The 25,372-nt window shown below is 44.0% G+C and overlaps 1 protein-coding gene across 1 annotated transcript; it reads right to left on the reverse strand.

The window, feature by feature from the left end:
- Positions 1 to 214: 214 nt before the first annotated feature.
- LOC134395518 (E3 ubiquitin-protein ligase TRIM7-like) lies at positions 215 to 16,131 on the reverse strand. The gene is made up of 7 exons (XM_063121684.1): positions 15,736 to 16,131; positions 11,876 to 11,971; positions 10,435 to 10,665; positions 9,736 to 9,758; positions 5,435 to 5,550; positions 1,896 to 1,922; positions 215 to 750 (listed from the first exon to the last, which is right to left on the reverse strand). Exons 1-7 carry the CDS (start codon positions 16,129 to 16,131, stop codon positions 215 to 217), a joined length of 1,425 nt encoding a protein of 474 aa, XP_062977754.1.
- Between the last annotated feature and the right edge of the window lie 9,241 nt (positions 16,132 to 25,372).

A 25,372-nucleotide genomic window follows, 5' to 3' on the forward strand; every position in this document is an offset into this window, starting at 1 on the left:
TAAAGGACCTATTCAAGGTGCTCAACCCTATCTTCAAAATAGGTGCAGCACTTTGCGTAGCTCCTTTAGAGTTCTGACTGAAACTTGGAATGGATTCATAGCCCCACAGAAATTCAGTTTGAAGCCTCTTGTTTTGCTCTGAGAAAGCTAAGAGGCAATATGTTAGTCAGTGTCGTGCCTGTTCAGGTGACACAGATTGAGTTCTCCTCAAGATTCAGCAGCTTATTCTGACACCTGACACTACCCAGAAAAAGGGCTGGATCTTCTCTCCAGAGAAAGAGGCTGAAGAAAAAGTGAAGATCATTTCATCTGTATCAGCATCAAAAAATTCCACACATCCCCCGTCATTGTCTAGTGACACCCGGATCTTCCTGGGGTTATTTCTCAAGGTCAAAGGGGTCCACTCAGGGGAAGTTAAAGCAGAGAGTCGGCAAGGGGTGTGTGAGTCATGTGGTCTCTTCCCCACAGCCCAGACCCCCTCTTGAGGAGTGAGCTTGAAAATCCCCTTCCTCCTGACAGACTCTCGTGCAACCCCCACGGCCCACATTGCTCCGTCCTCCTCGTCCACCTCCACCTCCCACCAGTGTCTTCCTGAAGTGAATCTCTCACAGCCCAACACACAGAATTCCCTGTCGAATCTCCCAGGTTTGTAGGGCAGGTCCTGGTATCTTTCTTCCCACCTCACGCGTGTCAGGTCCTCACCCAGGATGAGGAAAGGATGGGCCGTGTCAGGATCCAGAATCACATTCACTGCAGGACACAAAAAGGAAAAGTAGGGTTTGGATGATGTCAGGGAAAGGATCATCATCAGGTTCTTGAGAGGGTCTCACAAAGCCACCTCCTTTCTCCAAGCTTCACCTGAATCTGGTCAGGAGGTCCAGCAAAGAGCTTGGAAAGTCATTTCCTCAAGCAGAGGCAGGGGAAGCATTGGATGATGGAGGCTGTTGGGGCACTGTTTGGGGGTGTCTTTAACATCCCACATCCCTAATAAAGCAGGCATGAAATTTAATCCTAGAACTGAATGTGGTGAAAGCCAACCATAGTTACATTCCTCACCTAAAGACAGGAACAGTCAGAATAAAATAAAAATCAAAGCTAGCCATTTTGGCCAAAAGAAACATTGCAAAAGGAAAATGCCAAATATTATTATTATTATTATTATTATTATTATTATTAATTTATTAATTTATTTATTTATTTATATAGCACCATCAATGTACATGGTGTTGTACAGAGTAAAACAGTAAATAGCAAGACCCTGCCGCATAGGCTTACAATCTAATAAAATCATAGTAAAACAATAAGGAGGGGAAGAGAATGCAAACAGGTAAGGGTAGGGTAAGCAGGCACAGGGTAGGGAAAAACTAACAGTAGAAAGTAACAGTAGAAGTCTGCGTTATACCTTTTATTAGACCAACTCTTAGGTCACAAAATACTGTGCAGGTTTTTAATTTCTATATAAGAACCTAAGAACTGCCCTGCTGGATCAGAGCAAGGTGCATCTAGTCCAGCATTCTGTTCGCACAGTGGCCAACCAGCTGTTGACGGGAAAACCACAGGCAGGACATGGTGCAACAGCACCCTCCCAACTGGAGCGTGTTCAGAGGAGGGGAACGAGGATGACCCATCTCCCAGCCCCTATTTATTTATTTATCTATTACATTTCTATACCGCCCAATAACCGGAGGTCTCTGAGCGGTTCACAAAAATTAAAAACATTCAAAGTATAAAATAACAGTATAAAACCATAATATAAAATACAATATAAAAGCTCAACCAGAAAAAAACAGCAAACTTCTCTGAATCTCCCAGATACAGCCTGGCTAGACACTTGAACCTCCATCACCCCCTGTTAAGGGCATTCCTATCTCTTTTAGTTTCTTTCAAATCGTTACCTTCACTCTGCTTTTCCTTCAGCGACCCTGTTCATGGGGAAGAACGTGTGAGAAATTTAGAGTCAGACCATCACAAGTACAGAAAATAAGTCATTTGATGTTAACAAAGATTACAATATTAGGTTGTTTGAGATGAGCCTTTTAAGTAGCAGTATTACTGAATGAATTAATTTTGAATTAATTAATTTTTGCTGGATGTGATCTCTGCAAGGGTTAGCAAAGAGCCCTCTTCTTGACCCTGATTCAGCTCCCACAGCACCATCTCCCATCAAAGTTTCTCTTCCCATCTGGAGACACAGAATTACCTTTCTTCAATGCTTCATCCAGTGATTCTGTTGTGGGGAGGAAAGAGTGATAAATTTACTCAGAGTATTTCTACACCAAGACAAAATCCTGCAACTTTACTGCAGTGTTCTTGCTTCAGTTTTCGTCCCACAATCATAACGTTCTTCCTTTACACACACTTCCCTCCCTCCTCCCTCCCAACCAGAAGTTCTATATGTTTCATTTATACAGCCACAAGATGGTGCTGGTCCGCCTCGTTCTTATCCTTCTTATGACAGATTTCCTCTTTACAAATCCCGGGAAAGGGGATCTGTTTGTTATCACATTTTTCTGTTATCAATTATTGCCCAGAAATCATGAGAAAGGCACAGGAGGATTGCTGCGTCATGAAACTGACTGGGAAACTTCTGTGAGTGGCCAGTCATGAACCTGCTTGAGATTGCTAGTTTAGAGGAGCTCTCAGACTGTACACTTAGCAATGTGGCCTTCAGAACACAAAGTAATTGCTAGAACACAAAGTAATTGTTAGAACACAAGATGACCTGTGCTGGATCTGACCAGCATTCTGTTCACACAATGGCCACCCAGCTGCCTCTAGGAAGCCCACAAGTAGGACAGTACCATCCTGCCCTGGTTCATGGTGGGTCTACGATGGCACCCATCTCACAGGGCCATGGCTTGATGTTTCACTCACTGTGCCATGACTTTCCATTCCTCCATTCGCTCTCGGAAGGAGTTGTTGTATTCTGTGCAGATCAAGCAGTTTCGGTTAAAAAGCTGCCCTGAATGCTTTACATCAGGGACGGGCAATTTTGGGTGCTCAAAATGGGGCGGGGGTGAGAGCAATTAAAAAAATAAAAAGGAAATGATCCTTTGGCCCTTACACAGTATGTGAGGGGCTTTGGGATACGTCAGATTCCCAGATCCGAGATCCCCCAGAGACAGCACTCTAGCTTCAGAGCTAGAAATTGAAGCTCTGACACACACACACACACACACACACACACACACACACACACACACGGTAGCTGAAGGGAAAAGAACCGTGCCGGCTGCCTCCCGGAGGTCAGGAACACAACCTCAGACAGGGGGGAAAGGGGGCATTTTAGTGGGTGGGGAGGGGAGGGGAGTGGACAGGCCAGGAAATGAACTATCCCAAGGCCTCTCCAGCCTCCTTCCCTCTCCCTCTGAGACATCCCTGCCAGGGCTGGGAATTTCTTCCACATATTTGTTCTAGCCCTGGGTGAGAGCGGGACTTAATATTTTGTCAATGCTAGGTGCAAATGACTCATAGAACTGAAAGGTCAAAACGATAAGGAAGATTTCCTCATCAACCGTTAATTGAAGAAAGTATGAGTCATCCAGTTCTGGACAACAATGTGTGTGTGTGTGTGTGTGTGTGTGTATGTCATTACAAAATGGACTTGTTGTGATACTGTATGTCTCTGGACTGCACTATTGCTGTAAATAAGGAAGATGTTATGTACCTATGAATAGACCTCAGTAAAGCGTTACTGAAGAGAACTCTGTGAGTATTAATTCTTCAAAGGAAGCTACTTTGAATGCTGGGTGATTAAACTCTGCTTCAGTTGGTACCCAACAATCCCAGCTAGATGGACAAAAAAGACCACCTAGCACAAATGCTAGCATCTTGTTGCCCTTTACTCCTCAGGCAGGTTCTAGATTTCAGAAAGGAGCCTTAATTCACTGAATATTGTCTTGGAATATTCCATTGGGATGGTTATGAGCCTCCAAATTAAGAGGCTTACAGTCAGTCTATGCAGGGTGGGAGGAGGACCGGTAGGCAAAGATCACCTGTCGCTCCTCCCACCCTGCATAGACTGACTGTAAGCCTCCTAATTTGGAGGCTCATAACCATCCCAATAGAATTATATCCTAAAACAATATTCAGTGAATTAAGGCTCCTTTCTGAAATCTAGAACCTGCCTGAGGATTATTTATTTATTTATTTATTTATTTATTTATTTATTTATTTATATAGCACCATCAATGTACATGGTGCTGTACAGAGTAAAACAGTAAAAAGCAAGACCCTGCCGCATAGGCTTACATTCTATTAAAATCATAGTAAAGCAATATGGAGGGGAAGAGAATGTAAAGGGCAACAAGATGACAGGGAGGAAGAGTTGACGAAGGACTTGGGAGCAGAAAGAGGAAGCACCTCCCAACTGGGCTGTTGCATTTCAAGTGCTGCTACTTATCAGGGATGCATTAATTGCCAAGACAATGGATATTGGCTAAAGACTGTTCCTCATTTCCACGTTCACCAAGAGAAACAATCCAGGCAAGTATACATAAAGTGGTGCATTGGATGGGGACACTCTCCTCCCTACCCCATTAAGGGAGGGAAGGAAGTGGAAGACTTTCTGACCCTGGAGCTCTATCCATAATCCTTAAAACAAAGGTAGACAACTCTGGCCCAATTTCATATCAGAAGTCTTGAACACAATCAGAAATCTGGCAAGAGCAGTGCGTTCCTCGCCTGGCAGTCGGCTGGCCAGGATGGAAGAAGGGCAGTGGGGAGAAAAGGCGGCGGCAGAAAGAGAAGGAGAAAAGCTATGATCCACCACTTTGGCTCAGGTCCTGCCCACCACTGGCTTCAGTCAAACCCAGTGCTGAAATGCGGCTAACAGATGATCCATAAGAGAATACAAGGATTGCTTAGCCCGTCCTAAAACAAAATCTAACGTCACAACATTACAAACCAGTGAAATCCATCCCCCTCCCTTCCCAAATAAAATTAAATTCCTTGGCAGCCCAAAACGTTGGAAAAATTGTGCAATGCAAACTTCTTTGAGAGGGAACTCCAACGCTTTGGGGACAAAGTGCCTGTCTCCAGCTATGACCCACCTAACCTCTGGTGGTTGTGAGTAGCATAAGGGGACACTTTTAGTCATCAAACGAAAAGTGACAGGTTAGTTGGGTACACTAGTGGCCCCTATTTGGGGGCCACAGGGGGGGTCCCCATTTTAGGGCCCTGACGAAAAAAGTGGGGACTACCGGGTCCCTGGGTTGTGGGGAGAACTCAAAGAAGGGCCCCGGGGGGTCCAAACCCCAAAAAACCATTTTGTGTTTGGAATATGGATGAAGGCCTCCATAAATGTCTGTTGCTTACAGGGAGGTTAAAATGGGAGAAGGCAATCCTGATAGCCTGGTTCCAGGGAATTTATCAAGGAACTTATTTTCCATGCAACCAACCTAGAAGTGGTTGTTCCTCTCCTACCCCACAATACCTTCAAAGTTTTCCATGGCCTTTTTAAGAACTGGGATTTTCTCAGAGTAACTTCTGAGACTCTCTTCAGGCCCTGGAGAAAGTTCCACCACCTGCCTCAATTGCCCATCCTGACACCTGGAAGGAAGATGGATCGGGTTAAAGAGTGGTTAAAGAACATTGTCCCCCTGCAAGCTTGTAGCATGAATGGGCAGTTTGGCCACTTTCTTGAGAGTAGGTTTACTCGTGGGAAGTTTCCTCAAACAACCATTTCATAACTGAAGCTCTTTCATGTAATATGGTTTGCTTTCAAGTCAAATTTTATTCATACAGGGATTAAAACAACAACAATGATAAAAACCACCCCTTGTCTATATTTTCACCCTTGGAATGGAATTAAATTAACTACGATGAGGCAGAACCCTGGCATTCTATGTCAAGCACCAGAGCAACTTTCCCACAAGAGGAGATCGCTTGTGGAAAGGAGAAATCCTATGCATGTTTAGACAGAAATAAGTCGTACAACTTATTTTGGGGAAAGGGTTCAGCATTTTGGATGCTCCTTTAGAATTCTGACTAGTTCTGACTGATACACAGGGCAGATTCACTGCCCCTTTGACAGCCTCCACTGCCATAGTGAAAACTGCAGATTAAATCCACAACATCTTTAGTTCAAGGAAACTTGGGCAACTGCACTGGGAAACCATGGAAACAAAGCCCTATGAGGAGAGACTGAAAGAATTGGGCATGTTTAGTCGGGAGAAGAGAAGATTGAAGGGAGACATGATAGCACTCTTCAAGTACTTGAAAGGTTGTCACACAGAGGAGGGCCAGGATTTCTTCTGGATCATCCCAGAGTGCAAGACATGAAATAATGGGCTCAAGTTACAGGCAGCCGGATTCCGGCTGGACATCAGGAAAAACTTCCTGACTGTTAGAGCAGTATGACAATGGAACCAATTGCCTAGGGAGGTCGTGGGCTCTCTCACACTAGAGACATCCAAGAGGCAGCTGGACAGCCATCTGTCAGGGATGCTTTAAGGTAGATTCCTGCACTGAGCAGGGGGTTGGACTCGATGGCCTTGTGGGTCCCTTCCAACTCTGCTATTCTATGCTTCTGTAGCTGTCAGCTGGAGGGAGTAGCACAAGGCTAGATAGACCAACGGTCTTACACTATGGTAGGGAGCTTCCTCTGTTCCCAGCCTTCATAAAAGCAACCATTTAACCTCTGAAGACACAACTTTGTCAAGGTTCTGGGGGTAAAAGGCCTCTAACTCTCCCCAAGAAGCTGAAGGATATCAGCGCTTAAGGAGATAGGCAATTGGAAATATGATTTCAGGCTTCATCAGGCTGTCTACAGAGTATAAAACAGTTTCTAATGGATGATGGTACTAAAATTTATGATGCCCACATGAAGGCTTCTCCTCCATCAGTTGTCACCAGCAGCAGTCATTCCAGCAGGCTGTACTGAGGGAGATGAGAAGGGCCATTTAAATGAATGGGACTGAAGCAGGTTCTGGCCCTACCGTTTGGCAGTGTGGAGCACTTGCCTCAGGCTGCAGGTGCTGGGGATGTGCAGCAATAAGGTGCTGCCTACCCTGTGTCCCCTAAAGTAGCTGCATAGGTGTGTGCAAGGGGAGTGCTGGTTGTGCCCAGGCACACCCTAGTGTCTCAAGCAATAAGCACCAGATTGAGGGGGCATTTTGTAGGGATCCAGAGGAGGATCCAGATGCAGTGGGAATGGTCCTCCAGCTGCCCTCCGGCTGCTCCACTGCTGCCGCCCCCTACAGCGCACCATTGCTCCAGGCAGCAGGAGCGAAAAGGAATCCCTCTGCTGGGAGCCTCTCTGCCATGAGCTACACTTCAAAGGGGCCAGGAGGAGGGGCCCCAAAGGCTAATATTTATTTATTTATTTATTTATTTATTTATTTATTTATTACATTTCTATACCGCCCAATAGCCGAAGCTCTCTGGGCGGTTCACAAAAATTAAAACCACAAAAAACACCCAACAGTTTAAAACACAATTTCGAAATACAGTATAAAAAGCGCAACCAGGATAAAACCACACAGCAAAGTTGATTATAAGATTAAAATACAGAGTTAAAACAGTAAAATTTAAATTTAAGTTAAAATTAAGTGTTAAAATACTGAGTAAATAAAAAGGTCTTCAGCTGGCGACGAAAGCAGTACAGTGTAGGCACCAGGCGGACCTCTCTGGGGAGCTCGTTCCACAACCGGGGTGCCACAGCGGAGAAAGCCCTCCTCCTAGTAGCCACCTCGTAAGCTCCTCCCCCAGCCATTGTCACCACAAAGGCCCACCAGTGCTGGGGCTTGTGGAGTGGTCTCCTCATTCCCCCCTTCCCCCAGCTGCAATGGCCCTTCCATGGTCAGGCAAGCCGAACGCAGAGCAGGGCAAAGGTGTCTACAGTGTTTATTATTATTATTATTATTATTATTATTTATTTATATAGCACCATCAATGTACATGGTGCTGTACAGATAACACAGTAAATAACAAGACCCTGCCGCATAGGCTTACAATCTAATAAGTTGTAGTAAACAATAAAGAGGGAAGGAGAATGCAAACAGGCACAGGGAAGTGTAAACAGGCACAGGGTAGGGCAAAACCAACAGTGTAAAGTCAGAACAAACTCAATATTTGAAGGCTATAGGGAAAAGAAAAGTTTTGAGCTGAGTCTTAAAAGCAGTGATTGAGTTTGTAGTTCTCAAGTGTTCTGGAAGAGCGTTCCAGGCGTAAGGGGCAGCAGAAGAAAAAGGACGAAGCCGAGTAAGGGAAGTGGAGGTCCTTGGGCAGGCGAGAAGCATGGCATCAGAGGAGCGGAGAGCCCGAGCGGGGCGATAGTGTGAGATGAGAGAGGAGAGATAGGCAGGAGCTAGGCAGTGAAGAGCTTTGAAGGTCAGTAGGAGAAGTTTATATTGGATTCTGAAGTGAATTGGAAGCCAATGAAGAGATTTCAGAAGTGGAGTGACATGGTCAGAGCGGCGGGCCAAGAAGATGATCTTAGCGGCAGAGTGGTGGACAGAGACCAGCGGACTGATGTGAGACGAAGGAAGGCCAGAGAGAAGAAGGTTGCAGTAGTCCAACCGAGAGATAACCAGTGCGTGAACGAGAGTCTTGGCAGAAGAGACAGACAAAAATGGTCGAATCCTGGCAATATTATACAGGAAGAAACGACAGGATTTAGCTACTGCCTCGATGTGAGGAGTAAAGGAGAGCGAGGAGTCAAATATAAAGCCAAGACTACGAGCTTCCTTGACCGGAGTAAGCGTGACATCGTTGACAGTAAGGGAGAATGAGAGGTGAGGAGAAGGTTTAGGAGGAAAAACTAGCAGTTCAGTCTTTGCCATGTTAAGTTTCAAACGACGATGAAGCAGCCAGGCTGAGATATCTGAAAGACATGCCGAGATACGATCGTGAACATCTGGAGAAAGTTCCGGAGATGAAAGATATAATTGTGTATCATCGGCATACAGGTGATATTGGAGGCCGTGAGATTGAATGAGCTTGCCCAAGGGCAGCATGTATAGAGAGAACAACAACGGGCCAAGCACCGAGCCTTGCGGAACCCCAACTGAAAGGGGAAAAGAGGAGGACGAGCTGCCGTTAGCCGACACGCTGAAAGAGCGACCCTCTAGATAGGAGGCGAACCAGTTATAGACAGAGCCACAGAGTCCAAGGTCGTGGAGGGAATCTAAGAGAAGATCGTGATCAACCGTGTCAAAGGCTGCGGTTAGATCAAGGAGAATAAGAACAGAATAATGGCCTTTAGACTTGGCAGTAAGAAGATCATTGGTGATCTTGGTAAGGGCTGTTTCAGTGGAATGCAAAGGACGGAAGCCAGATTGAAAGGGATCCAGAGCAGAGTTATTAGAGAGAAAGTCAAGACAACGAGAGTAGACCAGACGTTCCAGGATCTTTGAGACAAAGGGCAAGAGGGAGACAGGTCGGTAGTTAGACAGGGATAGTCGATCAAGAGTGGGTTTTTTGAGAATGGGAGAGACTGTAGCATGTTTAAAAGCAGAGTATTCAATAAATGATCACCTTTGGAAAAAATATCCCTGGGTGCACCCCCTAATGAAATGTGCTGGGCAGGCCTATGAGTGCTCGCTGCCTTCATATGTGCTGTCCAGTTGCCAGCTGTTGAAATAAGATTCAACTTCCAATCTGGTCAACTTTTGTACTTGGAATGGTGGGGGGGGTGACATCTTGTCATTTGCCTCAGGCAGCAAAATGTCTTGGACTGGCCTTGGACTGAAGCACTTCCATAGGAAGAGCAGAAGAACTAGACAGGAAACATACCTGCTCAGGGTACTTCTGATGTCCTGAAAGAAAGAGAGAAATTGGTTTCAGCTGACCCTGTTTAGATGACACTGTGGTTAAGCATTTTGAGCTAAACTAGGGTGACCATATGAAAAGGAGGACAGGGCTCCTGTATCTTTAACAGTTGCGTAGAAAAGGAAATTTCAGCAGGTGTCATTTGTATATATGGAGAACCTGATGAAACTCCCTCTTCATCACAACAGTTAAAGCTGCAGGAGCTATACTAGGGTGACCAGATTTAAAAGAGGGCAGGGCACCTGCAGCTTTAACTGTTGTGATGAAGATGAAATTTCACCAGGTTCCCCATATATACAAATGACACCTGCTGAAATTCCCTTTCTAATACAACTGTTAAAGATACAGGAGCCTTGTCCTCCTTTTCATATGGTCACCCTAGTTTTAAACATTATGGCTTAGTGTGTCGTGTGAATCTTTCCTAACCATGGTGACAACATAACCACGGTTTTAAACCCACTCCCTAACCATTTGCTGCAAAAGGATTAGCAGTCTAATCATGGCTTAGCATGTTGTCTGAACAGGCCCACACTGGGCTACTTCTTGTTCAAATGAGGGATTATTTCTTCCTTCATTGTCTGGGGAAACAGATTGCTGTTCCCAAGCTCATGTAATCTTTATCCCCCAGGTAGTTGGAGGTGTCCTTGTGTTAAGTCGTCTCACCTTCAGGAATTCACTTGCTGGCTGCTGGCACTTTTTCTCCATTTCTGAGATCAGCTGACTGAGACGGGAAATCTCCTCTGAGAAGCTGGTGGTGTTTTCTTTCCACCTCTTCTCCGCCTCTTTCTCCAGATCTCCCAGCTGGGCCATCCAATGGGACTCTTTTACCTGAAGAAGTGACTGCATTTTCTGAAATGCAAACTTGATCTTCTGCTTCTCCTTTCCAATCTGAATCTGTAGTGGGGGGAACATAAAAAATGTGGGGAAGGGCATTCTGCATCCATTAGTTAGAGTGTATTTGTGTGTCTTTTTAACAGTATGCTAGGGTGACCCTATGAAAATGAGGACAGGGTTCTTGTATCTTTAACAGTTGTACTGAAAAGGAAATTTCAGCAGGTGTCATTTGTATATATGGGGAACCTGGTGAAATTTCGTCTTCATCACAACAGTTAAAACTGCAGGTGCCCTGCCCTCTTTTAAATCTGGTCACTCTGGTATAGCTCCTGCAGCTTTAACTGTGGTAATGAAGAGGGAATTTCACCAGGTTCTCCATATATACAAATGACACCTGCTGAAATTCCCTTTTCTATGCAACAGTTAAAGATACAGGAGCCCTGTCCTCCTTTTCATATGGTCACCCTACAGTATGCATTTTTTTTTCCATGCACATTTTTCAAAGGAATGCATACTGTTGATCACGATTGATTGGGTCCGTGAATCATTTTTTAGGCTTCAAAATGAGCAGACTACCATCACAGATTGCATCGGAACTGGGTAAATCCTGATCAATACCCAGCTGAAACCAGTATCAGAGGCAGTAAGCCTTTGCACACCTGTTGCTGGGGAACATGGGCGGGAGGGTGCTGTTGCACTCGTGCCCTGCTTGCGGGTTCCTGGTTGACAGCTGGATGGCTACTCTGAACAGAATGCTGGACTAGATGGGCCCTTGGTCCGATCCAGCATGGCCCTTCTTATGTTCTTATGGAACAGAGAATTGGAATGTCCTATTTTGTCTAATCAATGGACCACTGTTTTGGCATCTGTATCTGATATGTGTATGGACCTCCAGTTACGTTTTATTCAGCAAAAACTCTTGTTTCAAGTCTATTGTATGCCACAACATCTCTTTAACAAAGGTTTGTGTAACATGGATAATTGTTGGAAGTGTCGTAGTTAATGCTTCTCTTATTTATATGTTTTAGATATTCCCAGTATTTCAGGAAATAAATAAAAAATAAATAGATCTGAAAGTCCAAGGATTCTGCAGGTTGAATTCTTAGAAATCCAACCTCATTCCATTCCATCTTGGATTACTCCTTTGTCCCTAAAAACAGGTCATAGTCATGTTAAGCAATGAGGTGTCTGTTCTCTATCACTGAGGCCATGAGGAACCTCCCAATTCATTCTCATTCCCATCATGTGAACTAGAACAACAAATACCTACCAGGCACTTCTGATTCCTCTGGTCTTCAGCAAGTTTCTTCTCTATGATTTTCTCTCTCTTTTTTTTCAGAGACTGCTGTTGTGCCTCAATCGTTTCCTACATAAACAGAAAGAATGTTTTCTTTTGAGGGGAAGCCAGCCCTTCTGATAACTGCCAGGATTTCCTTAGGAAGCTATGCCTGATTTGATTAGTGGACATAGGCGTGCTCAAAGGGTGTGCCAGATGTGCCCAGGCATACCCTAATGTCTCAAACAATAAGTACTGAATTGAAGGGGGCATTGAGTAGGGATCCAGACACAGCAAGAATGGTCCTCTGGCTGTTCCACCGTCATGCTGAAGAACCACTGATTCTGAGAGAGTATCGTTGTTCCCAGCAGCATGAGAGAAAAGGAATTGCTCTGCTAGGAGCCTCTCTGCCAAGCTACTAGGCCTCTGTGGGACTGACCTCGGGTCAACAGAGGTGCATGAAAATGATACCGGGTACATGCCATGCCAAAATGTCACCCTCATGGCAGGAGTAGCCCTTCGGCTGCTCCACTGACCTCAACAATGCACTGTTGCTCCTGGCAGCAGTAGCAAAAAGGAATCACTCTGCTGGGAGCCACACTTCAAAGAGGCCAGGAGGCCAATATCACCTCACTGACCTCCGGCCAGTGTCACCACAAAGCCTCACCAATGCTAGGACTTGAGGAGCATCTCCCCATTCTCTCTCACACACACATTTGCAATGGCCCTCCCATGGTCAGGCAAGCTGAACACGGGGTAGGGCATCAGTGTCTATGGCGTTTAATAAAGAAATGAATAAAAATAATGTCCTCATTCCTCGCATTCCTATGATTCCAACAGATATGCCATTTCAATTTAAGAGATTGTAATTCCCAATTCGATTGGCGTTTGCAATCACCATCAACAAAGCTCAGGGCCAATCTTTAGAATTGTGCAGTTTAGATCTAGACACAGATTGCTTCTCACATGGACAATTATATGTTGCGTGTTCTAGAGTCGGCAAACCAGACAATCTCTATATCTACACAGACAATGGAACAACTAAAAATATTGTATATCCACAAGCATTGTGAAATTAAACATATTAGAAACATCCGCTTTGTCTTTTCTTTCTTTTCAATTTAACCAGACTGAGCCACAGCAACGCGGCTCCTCTCCTATTTGCATGTTCTCTCTTATTTGCTCTTATAGGTCATTGTGACATTGCCAACCAGTAGGCCAATCCACTGCCTCTGCCTTCTCTCCTATTTGCATGTTCTCTCCTATTTGCTCTTATAGGTCATTGTGACATCGCCAACCAGTAGGCCAATCCACTGCCTCTGCCTCCTCTCCTATTTGCATGTTCTCTCACAACTGGCTGAGTGAATATAGATGTCACACCTGTGACAGTTACACGTTCTGAAGAAAGGTAACTGCCAGGAGTTTCCACTAACCTCACCGTAAAAACATCCTTTTTTAAAAACCAAACAGTAGGCCAATCCACTGCCTCTGCCTCCTCTCCTATTTGCATGTTCTCTCACAATTGGCTGAGTGAATATAGATGTCACACCTGTGACAGTTACACGTTCTGAAGAAAGGTAACTGCCAGGAGTTTCCACTAACCTCCTCACCGTAAAAACATCCTTTTTAAAAAACCAAACAAAATGCTTTACTTCATCCAAATAATGCCACAGCAACGCGTGGCAGGGTACAGCTAATATATATATATATATATATATATATATATATATATATAGGTGCTGTGCCAAAAATTTCTCCCATGAGTATTTCAACCATTCTCACTCAATCTGATAGAAAAGAAATTGTTTTTGAAAAGAAATTCAAAGGAGAAGAAATTTCAGACAAATTCTCATGGGTTTCGTTCAGTGTTCTTGTGCTTGCCTTACTTATGAGATGGCTGAGGTAGGTGTATGATCATCCTGACTTTCATCATACAATCATCTCTCTGACAGCTTGTAGCCTCCTTGGCTTCCCACACTTCCCACCCAGAGGAAGACATCTTGAATTTACATCACGCTTTTGGATCAAGAAGTGCAGGCAGCCTAGGAGACTGTATTTATTTATTACATTTATATCCCACCTTTTTTCCTCTAAGGAACCCAAGGTGGCATACAGAATCCTCCTCCTCCTCCTCTCCATTTTTATCCTCACAACAACAACCCTGTGAGGTAGATTGGGCTGAGAGGCTGTGACTGGCCCAAAGTCACCCAGTGGGCTTCCATGACCAAGTGAGGACTAGAACCTGGATCTCCCGACTCCCAGTCCAACACTTTAGCCACAATGCAGAGATGAGTAATAGAGAGAAAAATACAGAAAGTCCCCTCTACCAACTTACAGTAATAAGATAAGCTCAAAAACACCATCAACACACATTCAAAATAATTTTAAAATGCCCTGAGAATGAGGCAGAAAAATGGAAGCCTCTTTCATGGGGAAAGAAAACTTTCAAGAAATCCATGACATTTTTTTCTTTTCTTACCTCCTAGAAATTAAAGGACACTTTTCAGAATTTTCTCTACATTTACTTCCGCGTGTGTATGTGTGTGTGTGTGTGGTGGTGGCTGCATTCTCTCCCCTCAATGCTCTGGAGTGATGCTAGGTATATGGGGCATTGTGGAGGATGCAAAATGGGGGCCAGGCTGCCAACACAGTTGATACTGTTGGTACTTGCAGTGGCAGGGCAGAAAAACCAAAAAGGCCTTCAGAAAAAAAGCTATTCTTTAACTCTTGCCAATGGGGGTGCCTACCTGTGAGAAATTGGGTTGTACACTGCTCTGATAGAGAGAGAGCAGCAGAAGCAAAGTCCATTCTATTCCTGTAGCCCTGATGGCGCTATGCTTTAAGTGCTTTTAAAATGGAACAGAGCACATTTATTATTATTATTATTATTATTATTATTATTATTAATTGGTGTTTTCTTGTTGTTCTAATATAGTAGGAATGTAAAAGCAGTTGCAAAGTATGAAATGGCAGTTAGGGGTGGGCAAGCCCACCACCCTGTCAAATCCTCGCCCTATCAAACGCTCGCCCCATTGCTGCCACACCCCACCCCAGCTCATCACCTGCACAAACTTCTTCTGAGGCTTGACCTGGCCTGATGAGCACTTGGCAGCCATCACACACACACACACACTTCACACCTTTACTCTTGTGTCACTGTGGCCTTTACAGCCACCTCCCAAATGCTGTAGAAGCTAGAGTTTGCTTGGTGAATAGCCTTGGAACAAAACGTGACGAAGGTTGTCAATAAATTAAATAAGCAAATTAGCCCTGCCAAGCATCTCAGAAAAACCAACTGTGAGACATGACAACACTCCTCTCCTGTGGGTCTGTATCAGCCTTTCTCTAACTGGGCATACTTCCTGACGTGTTGGATCACAACTCCCATCATCCTCAGCCAGTTGGTACGAGGTTGGAGAAGACCAGTCAATACCCTGATGATTCCTGGCAAGAGCTGCCCTTTCCTTGCTCTCTATACCCTTCCTTCCAGGAAATGGGAACAAGGGAACAATAGAAGTCACTCTTCCTGTACTCTGATCCCCGGGGTGGGGTTTGTCAGTCCCTGTAGCCTCCGCACCATTCCAAATGAAGCTCAATTGATTGTGGCCCCAAACCTTGGTAGCCCAACACAGTCCCATTCTATGTACTCTTTCATCCTTCTTTCACCACCACCCTTCCCTTCTGTGTTTCCCATGCAGAGATAAACAACACGCAGTGGATGTTGTTCTGAGACTCTGGAGAGCTCCTTTAGAGTTCCAACTGGTTCTGACTGAAACCCGGAGTGGATTCACCACTCCACTGACATGGGAGCCGCCAGCCTCCACTGACAACATCGCGCACACGCACACACACACCTTATACTCCTGGGCAGCTTCCTCCATGGGCACCAGATGGTGTCCTCTGTGCTCCTTGGATGTATCACACACCATGCAGATGAGGGCTTGATCATCTTTACAGAAGAGCATCTGACACACACCCCTCTCCCCTTTTCTGCTTTTCTGCTCTTCTATTTTCCTGATGATTGCTGCAAGGTTTCCCAGTTTTCTGTTTGGCCTTATGTTCCCCCATTTAATCATGGCTCTGCACTGTGGGCACGAAGCAGGTCTGTTGGGTCTCCCCCAGCACTGCTTCAAGCAGGCCCGGCAGAAATTGTGCCCGCAGTTCGTAGTCACGGGGTCCCTGAAATATTCCAGGCAGATGGAACAGGTGGCTTCATCGAAGAGCTCCTGATGAGGACTCCCTGCTGCCATGGCTTCTACACAAGAATGACGACCTTAGTTTCATTTTCTGATTTCCAATACTGTCAGGGTGTTTACTCTCGGTCTCAAGGGGAGTATCAGCTGTGGAACAAAGAAATAAACAGAAAAAACCTCTTGAGCTTTTTATGTATAATGGATTGGCTATGAGGAAATAGAAGTTCCACTTTTATTCTTTGTGCTTCTGTTCAGTTCCTTCTGCTCCCTTCCCCTGCTCTCAGGACCACGCCCAAGACATTTTGCAGCCTGAGATGGAACAGCACATCGTACCCCTTCACCAAATCTAGGCGCCCAGTTTCCAGGGCTGGAAAGCCAAGTTATTTTGGGATAGTGTAAAAGCCAAAATGAAATGAGCCAGGACAGCCCCTTTATTTAAAATAAATAAATGCCCAGAACAATGACATATGTACTTCAAAACAATATTTCAGGACTAGGAGCGGATCTACACAGAGTTGTCGGGGCGCCCTGAAGGCGCTTGCGTGCGCCTCCAGGGCGCCCCGAAACTCCTAGTGTAGGTACCTGTAGATACCTGTCCAGAAGAGGAAGAGGAGGAGGAAGAGGAGGAGGTGGCGGCGGCGAAAAGTTCCCAGGGCTCCTGTCAGATGCGAGGGTGCCAAGAGCATCCTTGCCGCTGCCGCTCACCTCCCCGCCGGCCTCCTGCTGCCGGCGAAAGAGCCACCCAGGTTGGAGAGCTCGGCGGAAGAAGCCTCCTCCGCCTCTTCTGGACAGGTATCTACAGGTATCTACACTAGGAGTTTCGGGGCTCCCTGGAGGCGCACGCAAGTGCCTTCAGGGCGCCCCGACGACTCTGTGTAGATCCCCTCTAGTACCCTTGACATTATATTTTTATTAGCTTTGCACATGCAAAGCATCTGCATGCTAGTACTTTATTTCTCAGTATCGTAAAATTCTTTATATACACAGGGGCAGCTGCTGCAGTTTGGGGGCACTCAGGAAAGCCAGGCGCAAGACCAACCGAGAGTCCATCGGACTCCCCCCTCCCAGAAACTCACCTCTACTCTCTCCCAGACGCTACCACCACCACCACCACCCACTCTCACCCCCCGCACTCGCCAACCCCCAGGACATACCTGAGGCCTCTGAATCCATTGGACTCCCCACATATTGCTAAGTGCCTGGGAGAAGAGCAAAGTTGTGACCTGGCGCCGAAAAGATAACAATGTTGGTGCCAGGCAGGCCTCGTCAGGGAGATCGTTCCACAGTTGATGGGCCACCACAGAGAAGGCCCTCTCTCTTGTTGCTGTCCTCTGAGCTTCCCTTGGCACAGGCACCCAGAGGAGGACCTTAGTTGTTGATGGTACTGTAATAGCAACCATCAATGAAGGCCCTATCTTAAACCAAATTCAACAACAATGAAAACCAAATAGGTTTAAGGAAACTTACAGGTAATTAAGGACAAAATACAGCTACAATAAAAGAAACTTTAATAAAATGACTAGTCTAACATACAACGTATAAAACTTTTTGTAGTTTTTTTGATAATACAACATAAAATTATACACAATTTTTGTATAAACTACATTGCCACCTAGTGGCTGAATAATGAAAGATACAGAATTTGCAAAAAAAAAGGAAATTCCTGAAAAGAAAGCACATGTAAATGAGCTGATCTTAATCTCATAAGGAAGTAGAAGACCCAGTAAGGGTGCAAGATAAAAGCCTGGTATAGAGAAGCCCTTAGACACATGACTTAAAGGTAGAAATGCTGTCTTTGGAATTATTGAATAAGTGACATAAATTGTAGTAAGAATTGTTTGAACTAGGGTGACCATATGGAAAGGAGGACAGGGCTCCTGTATCTTAAACAGTAGTACTGAAAGGGGGATTTCAGCAGGTATCATTTGCATGCATGCAGCACCTGGTGAAATTATCTCTTCATCACAAAAGTTAAAACTGTCACTCCAGTATAGCTCCTGCAGCTTTAACTGTTGTGATGGAAGTCACGCACTGTGATTTCTCCTCACCTTGTCAAGTCTCAGCTTTCACTTCCATTGAGCCCACTGTTTTGACCTTGAGGCAGAAGCCCACGAAGCTCCGGGTGGCCCTGGATTATGAAGAGGGTTGGTGGATTTTTCTGATGCGGAGTCTATTCAGGACCATTCTCTGGGGAGAAAGTCTGACCTTTTATCTACACGGTGGGTTTGGAATCGCAGTATGAAGTGCTGAAACTTGAGGGACACCCCTACCACTCTTAAACCCACTACCAGTTCCACTACCGTGAAAGGAGGTGACATTCTAGAACTTTCTCTGTGGCTGCATAAGAGCCAAAACAAGGGTTAGAAGCTTAATAGTTTTTAGGCAGGTCTTCAGGTCCTTGATCGCAGGTCTTAAAATCTCCTGTCTGCAAAAACCCAAATACACCTGGCCAGGTTAAAGGCTCACTTTTGTTACTGTACCATTGCCTCTACCACCACCAAAGGAACACTTAAAAAAAACAGAATCTATGTTAATTTGAAAATTGATTTTTGCCTGTCAAGAGGCTTTTAAAAGCACAGGAGTCACAAGGGGGGGAAATAAGATATGAAGAGGGAAAAGTCACCCTTCGTTTACATAAAACTGTCGGGTGCAGTCATCCAGAGTTTTGGAGTATGTTGTCATCAGTACGCTGATGACACACAACTCTATTTCTCCTTCTCATCTTCATCAGGTGAGGTTGTGGATGTACTGAACAGGTGCCTGGCTGTGACAATGGACTGGATGAGAGCTAATAAACTGAAATTTAATCCAGACAAGACTGAGATGCTGTTAGTGGATGGTTCTTCTGACCGGATGGAGGGTGCTCAACCTGTTCTGGATGGGGTTGCTCTCCATCTGAAGGAGCAGGTTCGTAGTTTGGGGGTTCTCCTAGAACCATCTCTGTACTTGAGGCTCAGGTGGCCTCAGGTGGCCTCGGTGGCATGGAGTGCCTTCTACCAACTTTGGTTGGTGGCCCAGCTACACCCTACCTGGTTTCAGTTGTCTATGCTCTGGTAACCTCCAAATTAGATTACTGCAATGAGCTCTATGTGGGGCTGCCTTTGAAGACAATTCGGAAGCTGCAGCTTGTGCAAAATACAGCAGCTAGATTAATAACCAGAACAAGAAGGTTCAACCACATTTACTGTGGTTTTAATTTTTGTGAACCGCCCAGAGAGCTTCGGCTATTGGGCGGTATAAAAATGTAATAAATAAAATAAATAAATAAATAAGCATCTAAGACCTACTCTGGCCCGCTTGCATTTGCTGCCTGTACATTTCCAAGCCCGATTCAAGGTACTGCTTTTAACCTATAAAGCCTTACACAGCTTGGGACCACAATACCTGATGGAACGCCTCTCCCGACATGAACTTATCCGAACACTACACTCATCATCTAAGATCCTCCTCCGAGTGCCTACTCCTAGGGAAGCTTGGAGGATGGCAACAAGGGAGAGGGCCTTTTCAGTGATGGCCCCCCAATTATGGAACAATCTCCCCAACGAAGCTTGACTGGTGCCAACATTGTTATCTTTTTGGCGCCAGGTCAAGAGATAGCCTAGCTACAGTTATCCATGCTCTGATAACCTCTCGTTTGGATTACTGCAATGCGTTATATGTGGGGCTGCCTTTGAAAACGGTCCGGAAACTTCAACTGGTACAAAACAAGGCAGCACGTTTACTAACAGGGACTGGCCAGTGAGATCACATTACGCCAGTCCTTTTCCAGCTTCATTGGCTGCCAGTCCAGGTCCAGGCCTGATTCAAAGTGCTGGTATTAACATTTAAAGCCCTAAACGGCTTGGGGCCAGGCTATCTGCCCGGACCCTAAGGTCATCCTCAGGGGTCCTTCTCCACGAGCCCCTGCCAAAGGAAGTGAGGCAGGTGGCTACCAGGAGGAGGGCCTTCTCTGCTGTGGCACCCCGGCTGTGGAATGAGCTCCCTAAGGAGGTTTGCTTGGCACCTACATGATATGCTTTTAGACGTCAGGTGAAGACCTTTTTATTCTCCCAGCATTTTAAGTCTATAAATAAATTTTAACTTAGTGTTTTAAATTTGTAATTTTGCATTGCTGCTGTTTTTATCGGGTTGAGCTTTTATATTGTATTTTATAGTATGGTTTTATACTTTTGTTTTATACTTTGAATGGTTTTAATTTTTGTGAACCTCCCAGAGAGCTCCGGCTATTGGGCGGTATAGAAATGTAATAAATAAATAAATAAATAAATAAAATAAGACAAGACTTTTCTTTTCTCCCAGGCATTTAACAGCATATGCTGAGTTGGGTTTTTTAACTGCCCCTAGAACGGTTGTTTTAAATGGATATTGTCTGTTTTTATTCTTTTTATGGTTTTAAATTTTGTATATTTGTTTTTAATGTTCACTGTTTTAAACTGCACAGAGAGCTTTGGCTATGGGTTGGTATATTAATAAATAATAATAATAATAATAATAATAATAATAATAATAATAATAATCTTGCTTCTTTTTAATTTAGGGGGCAGTAGAATGTAAGCTTATTTCAAACACATTGTATTGAACGAAGAAATCTTCTAATCCTGCATGCTTTGATTTGTTTACATGGATTTCTCTATGTTCACCATTGTTCAGGGCTGAATCCAGAAGTACACCCCAGCTGTGAACCTGTGTCTTCAGGGGGAGTGTAACCCCATCCAGCACAAGCTGAATCCCTATTCCCTGATCTGCCTTTCAACTGACCAGGGCTTCGTACACTATTACTAAAACCTTAAACCTGGCCAGATAGCAAATAGGCACTCACTACCTATGGAGAACTCTTTTTTCAGGATATTTTCTTGGAGTCATGTGACATTCTAGGCCAAGTGTTTGAGTAATTAGGTCAGGTGCCTCACGTAAGAATGGAAGATTGAGTAATAGAAGAGAAGAAAAGGACATGGCCAAGAGTTGGAGGCAGGAAGGGCATTGAATGAGGATGTGGTTAGAAAAGCAAAGAGATCAGACCATTTCATAAATAGTGGGGAGAAATTCCCACATTTTGACTTTGATCGCTACTTTTCAAAGTTATTCCTCTTTGCAAACTTGTTGGTTGCTTCTGTTGATGCTCTTTAAGTGCATAGCTTGCACCTAAAAAGTTATGTTTTGAAAATATACAATTTGCTTTAAAATTCTTGTTTTTCTTCCTATTTTATTTGACCCTCCTGGTACAGAGAGACAGGGCACTGCTATCCCAAGGAGCTGAATTCCTTCAGCAGCTTTCTTGTTTGTTATGTTTCCAAATCATATGTAACTTTAAAATCTTACCATCTTCCCCTCAGAATTGACAACCTCTCAGGGAAAAGCTATGATAAATCGACAGGGCTCCCCCAAAACATTTTGGAGAATGAATGGAAAGATCCTATTGGTGGAGCATAGCACCTCGTGGAAATGGATGGGAAAAGGAGAAAAAACAATGTCGCCTCAATATCTTTGTGAATCGTGTCCTCTCGGTCAGATCAGCCTTTTTTTAAAATCATTCTGTGGACTCTACTGGCATCCAAAATCTGTTTCCTGTGTTGACCACTTCATTTGCTACCTGGAAGAGTTACCTCTACACTAAAAAACATTCTTTAGAATTTTTAATTCAAATTTTATTTGATTTTCTTTAATATACAAATGAAAATATATTTCACAATAGATTTGGTTCATGTACAATTAATTATGTACATAATTATGTCTGTACAATCAAGTGTGCTTTTTTCAATAGATAGATTACAATTAAAATAAATATTCTACATCTGTGCAAAAAGGGGGTCTCAAGTATGCCAAAACTGAATAAATGTTTCTCAATTTTGTGTAAATTTGTTAGTCTTCTGTCTACCTTCTCTAACTCTTATATAAACCATAAATTTTCCCATAATGGCATATTCATACAACTCTAATTGTTGTTCAGCTACTGCTGCAATTTTAGAGTTTCTCCAGTATTTGCATAACAAAGTCTGGCAGCAATAATCATATAAATAAAACTGGTGCTTTTTTCCCTGTAGATCAATAAAAATTAGGTTGTTTCTTCTCATTCTATTTGTATCTTCATTATTCTTTCCATTGCATCTCTATTTCTGTCAAAAATGTATTTTCCTTCACACTGCAAGTGAAAAGAAGTAACAAAGTTTGGAGTAGCTGTGGCTAGTGACCTCTGCACTTTGTCCAGCCCCTGGGAACTTAAGGATTGTGCCACAGGTTCTAATCAGACTGCTAGAGTATCTGCTGGCTTCCTAGGTCCCTGTTTTTGCTGAAGTGGTGAACAGCCTGCAGCATTTTCAAGGCTTCTGTAACCTTAGGCGTTTCCCCACACACCAGTGCAAAACCATGGATCTGACGCAGGGATCCTCTTGATTGTAAGACAAATTCACTGAAACACGATCATATCACAGATCTTATCGGCTTCCACAGTCGGAACCACAAAAATCATGGATCTGCTGATCACGGGCATGACTTTGCAGCAGGCAAAACAGTGACACCTGCTAAAATTCCCTTCTCTATACAACTGTTAAAGATACAGGAGCCCTGGCCTCCTTTTCATATGGTCGCCTACTTCTGAATAGAAGTCCAATATGTTAGGGTGACCATATGAAAAGGAGGACAGAGCTCCTGTATCTTTAATAGTTGCATAGAAAAAGGAATTTCAGCAGCTATCATTTGTATACATGGAGAACCTGGTGAAATTCCCTCTTCATCATAGCAGTTAAAGTGCAGGAGCTATACTAGAGTGAGGCAGGGCACCTGCAGCTGTAACTGTTGTAATGAAGAAGAAATTTCACAGGTTCTCCATATATACAAATGACACCTGCTGAAATTTCCTTTTCAGTACAACTGTTAAAGATACAGGAGCCCTGTCCTCCTTTTCATATGGTCACCCTAAATATGTTGATCCTCTACACACATCCAGTCGCTGCGTCTCAACTCCCCCACAGCTGACCAAAGATAGGAAAAAAGAAATCAAGCACACTTTTACTTTAGCTAAGGCACAACCACAACCACCACCACCACCCCCGCCCCGCCCCGCCCCGCCCCGCAAACGCCTACATTCTGGGGCATGCTGGGAGTTGTAGGCATTTTCCTGGCTAAACATGTATAGGACTGCCCCCTTTCCTTTATTGCCCTGCCCACACCTCCCCGCTTCTCTTCCTGATTGGACGCCGGAGCTATTAGAAAGCGGCGGAGCTCACACTGACCCGCCCTGATCAGTCACTTTCGGATTTTCAGCGCGACTCCTGTTTAGATTCCCTTTCGGCTTTTCTTCGTTCCAGGTATTGTGCAGATTTGTTTGTTTGTTTGTTTTTGGCCACGCGCTGCAACATACGGGTTAAAGTGCGGAATTGTCCTGTTGTTCTTTGAGTGTTTCCTTGTTGTAAGCAAAAGGGAAACAAAATAAGTAGTCTTTCTTTTTTTATTTTAACAGCAAGGAATGTGAGTAATTCAGCGTGGCTTGTAAATTTGGCAAAGGGCTGAGGACTGGGGGTCTAATCTGTCTAATCTCTTAAATGGTCCTTCAGTTTGCTGAAGGATTTTTTTTGGCTGAGTAGCCAAAAAAAAAAGCAAACTTGGGCGCCGGCGTGGGGTGAGATCAAAGGCACGGGCATGTTTTTGCTGTAGAATCTCCCAAAATTTGGCATTAAATCTTTCACACATGGTAGCGTCTTGCCCTCCCCCCCCCCCTTCATATTTCGTTTGTACCGGAGAGTACAGCAATACGTGAAACAATAATGAGGGGTGGAGTTCTTGAGCATGTGCAGAGTATCTTCGCGCTTTCTTAAAGAGCAAGACTTACAGGGAAACTTGCAGTTCAGTACCTCTTTGTTTAACAAACAATTAAGTACTGCTTTTTTTTATAGGGAGGAGAGAAAACACTTCAAAGGGAAAGAGACAAAACAATGAATGACTAACTTGTCCCGTTCATTTCAGTGGGTCTACTCAAAGTAGGGCTAACCCTGGATGTTAGCCCTTGTTTCTCCCGAGGGATGCTATCCCTTGTTTCTCCCAGTTGTTCAGGTCAGGAAAAAGACAAAAGGCCACAATCAAGGTGGTGGGAAACCTTTTAATCATCACATCAGGATAACTATAATTTATATACTGTCTTATTTGCTAAAAAGACATTAAGGTAGTGAACAACAATTTAATACAGTACATTTTAATAATTTATAGAGGCAACAAAAGGGCTTCAGTAGAGGCAAGAAAAGCTGCCCTCACTTCCTCATAGCAGTGGATTTTATTTGTTTGTTTTACTACATTTTTATACTGCCCAATTGTTGAGGCTCTCTGGGCAGTTCACAATTAAAAGCATAAAATACAAAAAAAAAACCACCATAAAAAACCCACCATAAAATACAACAAGTCAGAATAAATTTAAAACTTTAAAAGTTAAAAATGCCAGATAAAACCAAAATAAGTTATAATCCAGGGAAAGCCTTTGTGGAAAAGATGCGTTTTCAAGAGGTATTTAAAAGATTTTATGTTTTCCGCCTCCCAAACCACACCAGGGAGGGTTTTCCAGATAGTGGGTGTGGGTACAGAGAAGGCCTGCTGTCTTGAGGTTCTTTATGCATGGAAAGGCAAACTTTCCTTTTTTTCTTGACATGGAAAGCTGGTATTTCCTAAATTCCTTTGGAAAGGGGGAGAAAGTACCACTGAAATTCAAGCAGTGTTCAGGCAGATAGGGACAGATTATCCCAGGGTCCCCATTCTTTTTGGGTTGGTGACTTTACTGGGAGAGTGTTGTGGGCACTCTCACAAAATGCCTGCCATGGAGCAGAAGGACACTCCCATTCATAAAATGGCTTCATGGCTAAACACAACACCCATTGCCCAGAAGGCAAACGGGTGAAGCTAAGGAAATTTAACTGAAGTAAAAGCCAAAGGAGGGGTCTGAATGCCAAAACAGCAACAAACCCCCCACTCTTTTGAACTCAAATAAAGATGGAGGGCTGCTCTTTACTTTGCAGCATGGCAGCCTCCCAGTTATTGTTGTTTAATTAATTAATTAAATCTTTTTAAAAAAAAAAACATAAAAATTAAAAGGGGATAAATTATCTCATTTTTTTTTTAAAAAAAAAACAGTAGTAGAGAGTAAAGAGAAGGATTTTAACAGAAATAAAGAAAAGGAGAGGAAACAGCCCCCCTGGAATTTTCGAAAGGAATTTCTAAAGCAGCCAGCTGCTATAAAGACACAATTGGGGGGGACTGGGGAGGAAGCCATTTGAGGGCCCTCAGCTTTTCCAAATTTATCATTTGGATTCCAGGAAAA

Source organism: Elgaria multicarinata, chromosome 3, assembly GCF_023053635.1.
Source record: "Elgaria multicarinata webbii isolate HBS135686 ecotype San Diego chromosome 3, rElgMul1.1.pri, whole genome shotgun sequence".
Taxonomy (NCBI): domain Eukaryota; kingdom Metazoa; phylum Chordata; class Lepidosauria; order Squamata; family Anguidae; genus Elgaria; species Elgaria multicarinata.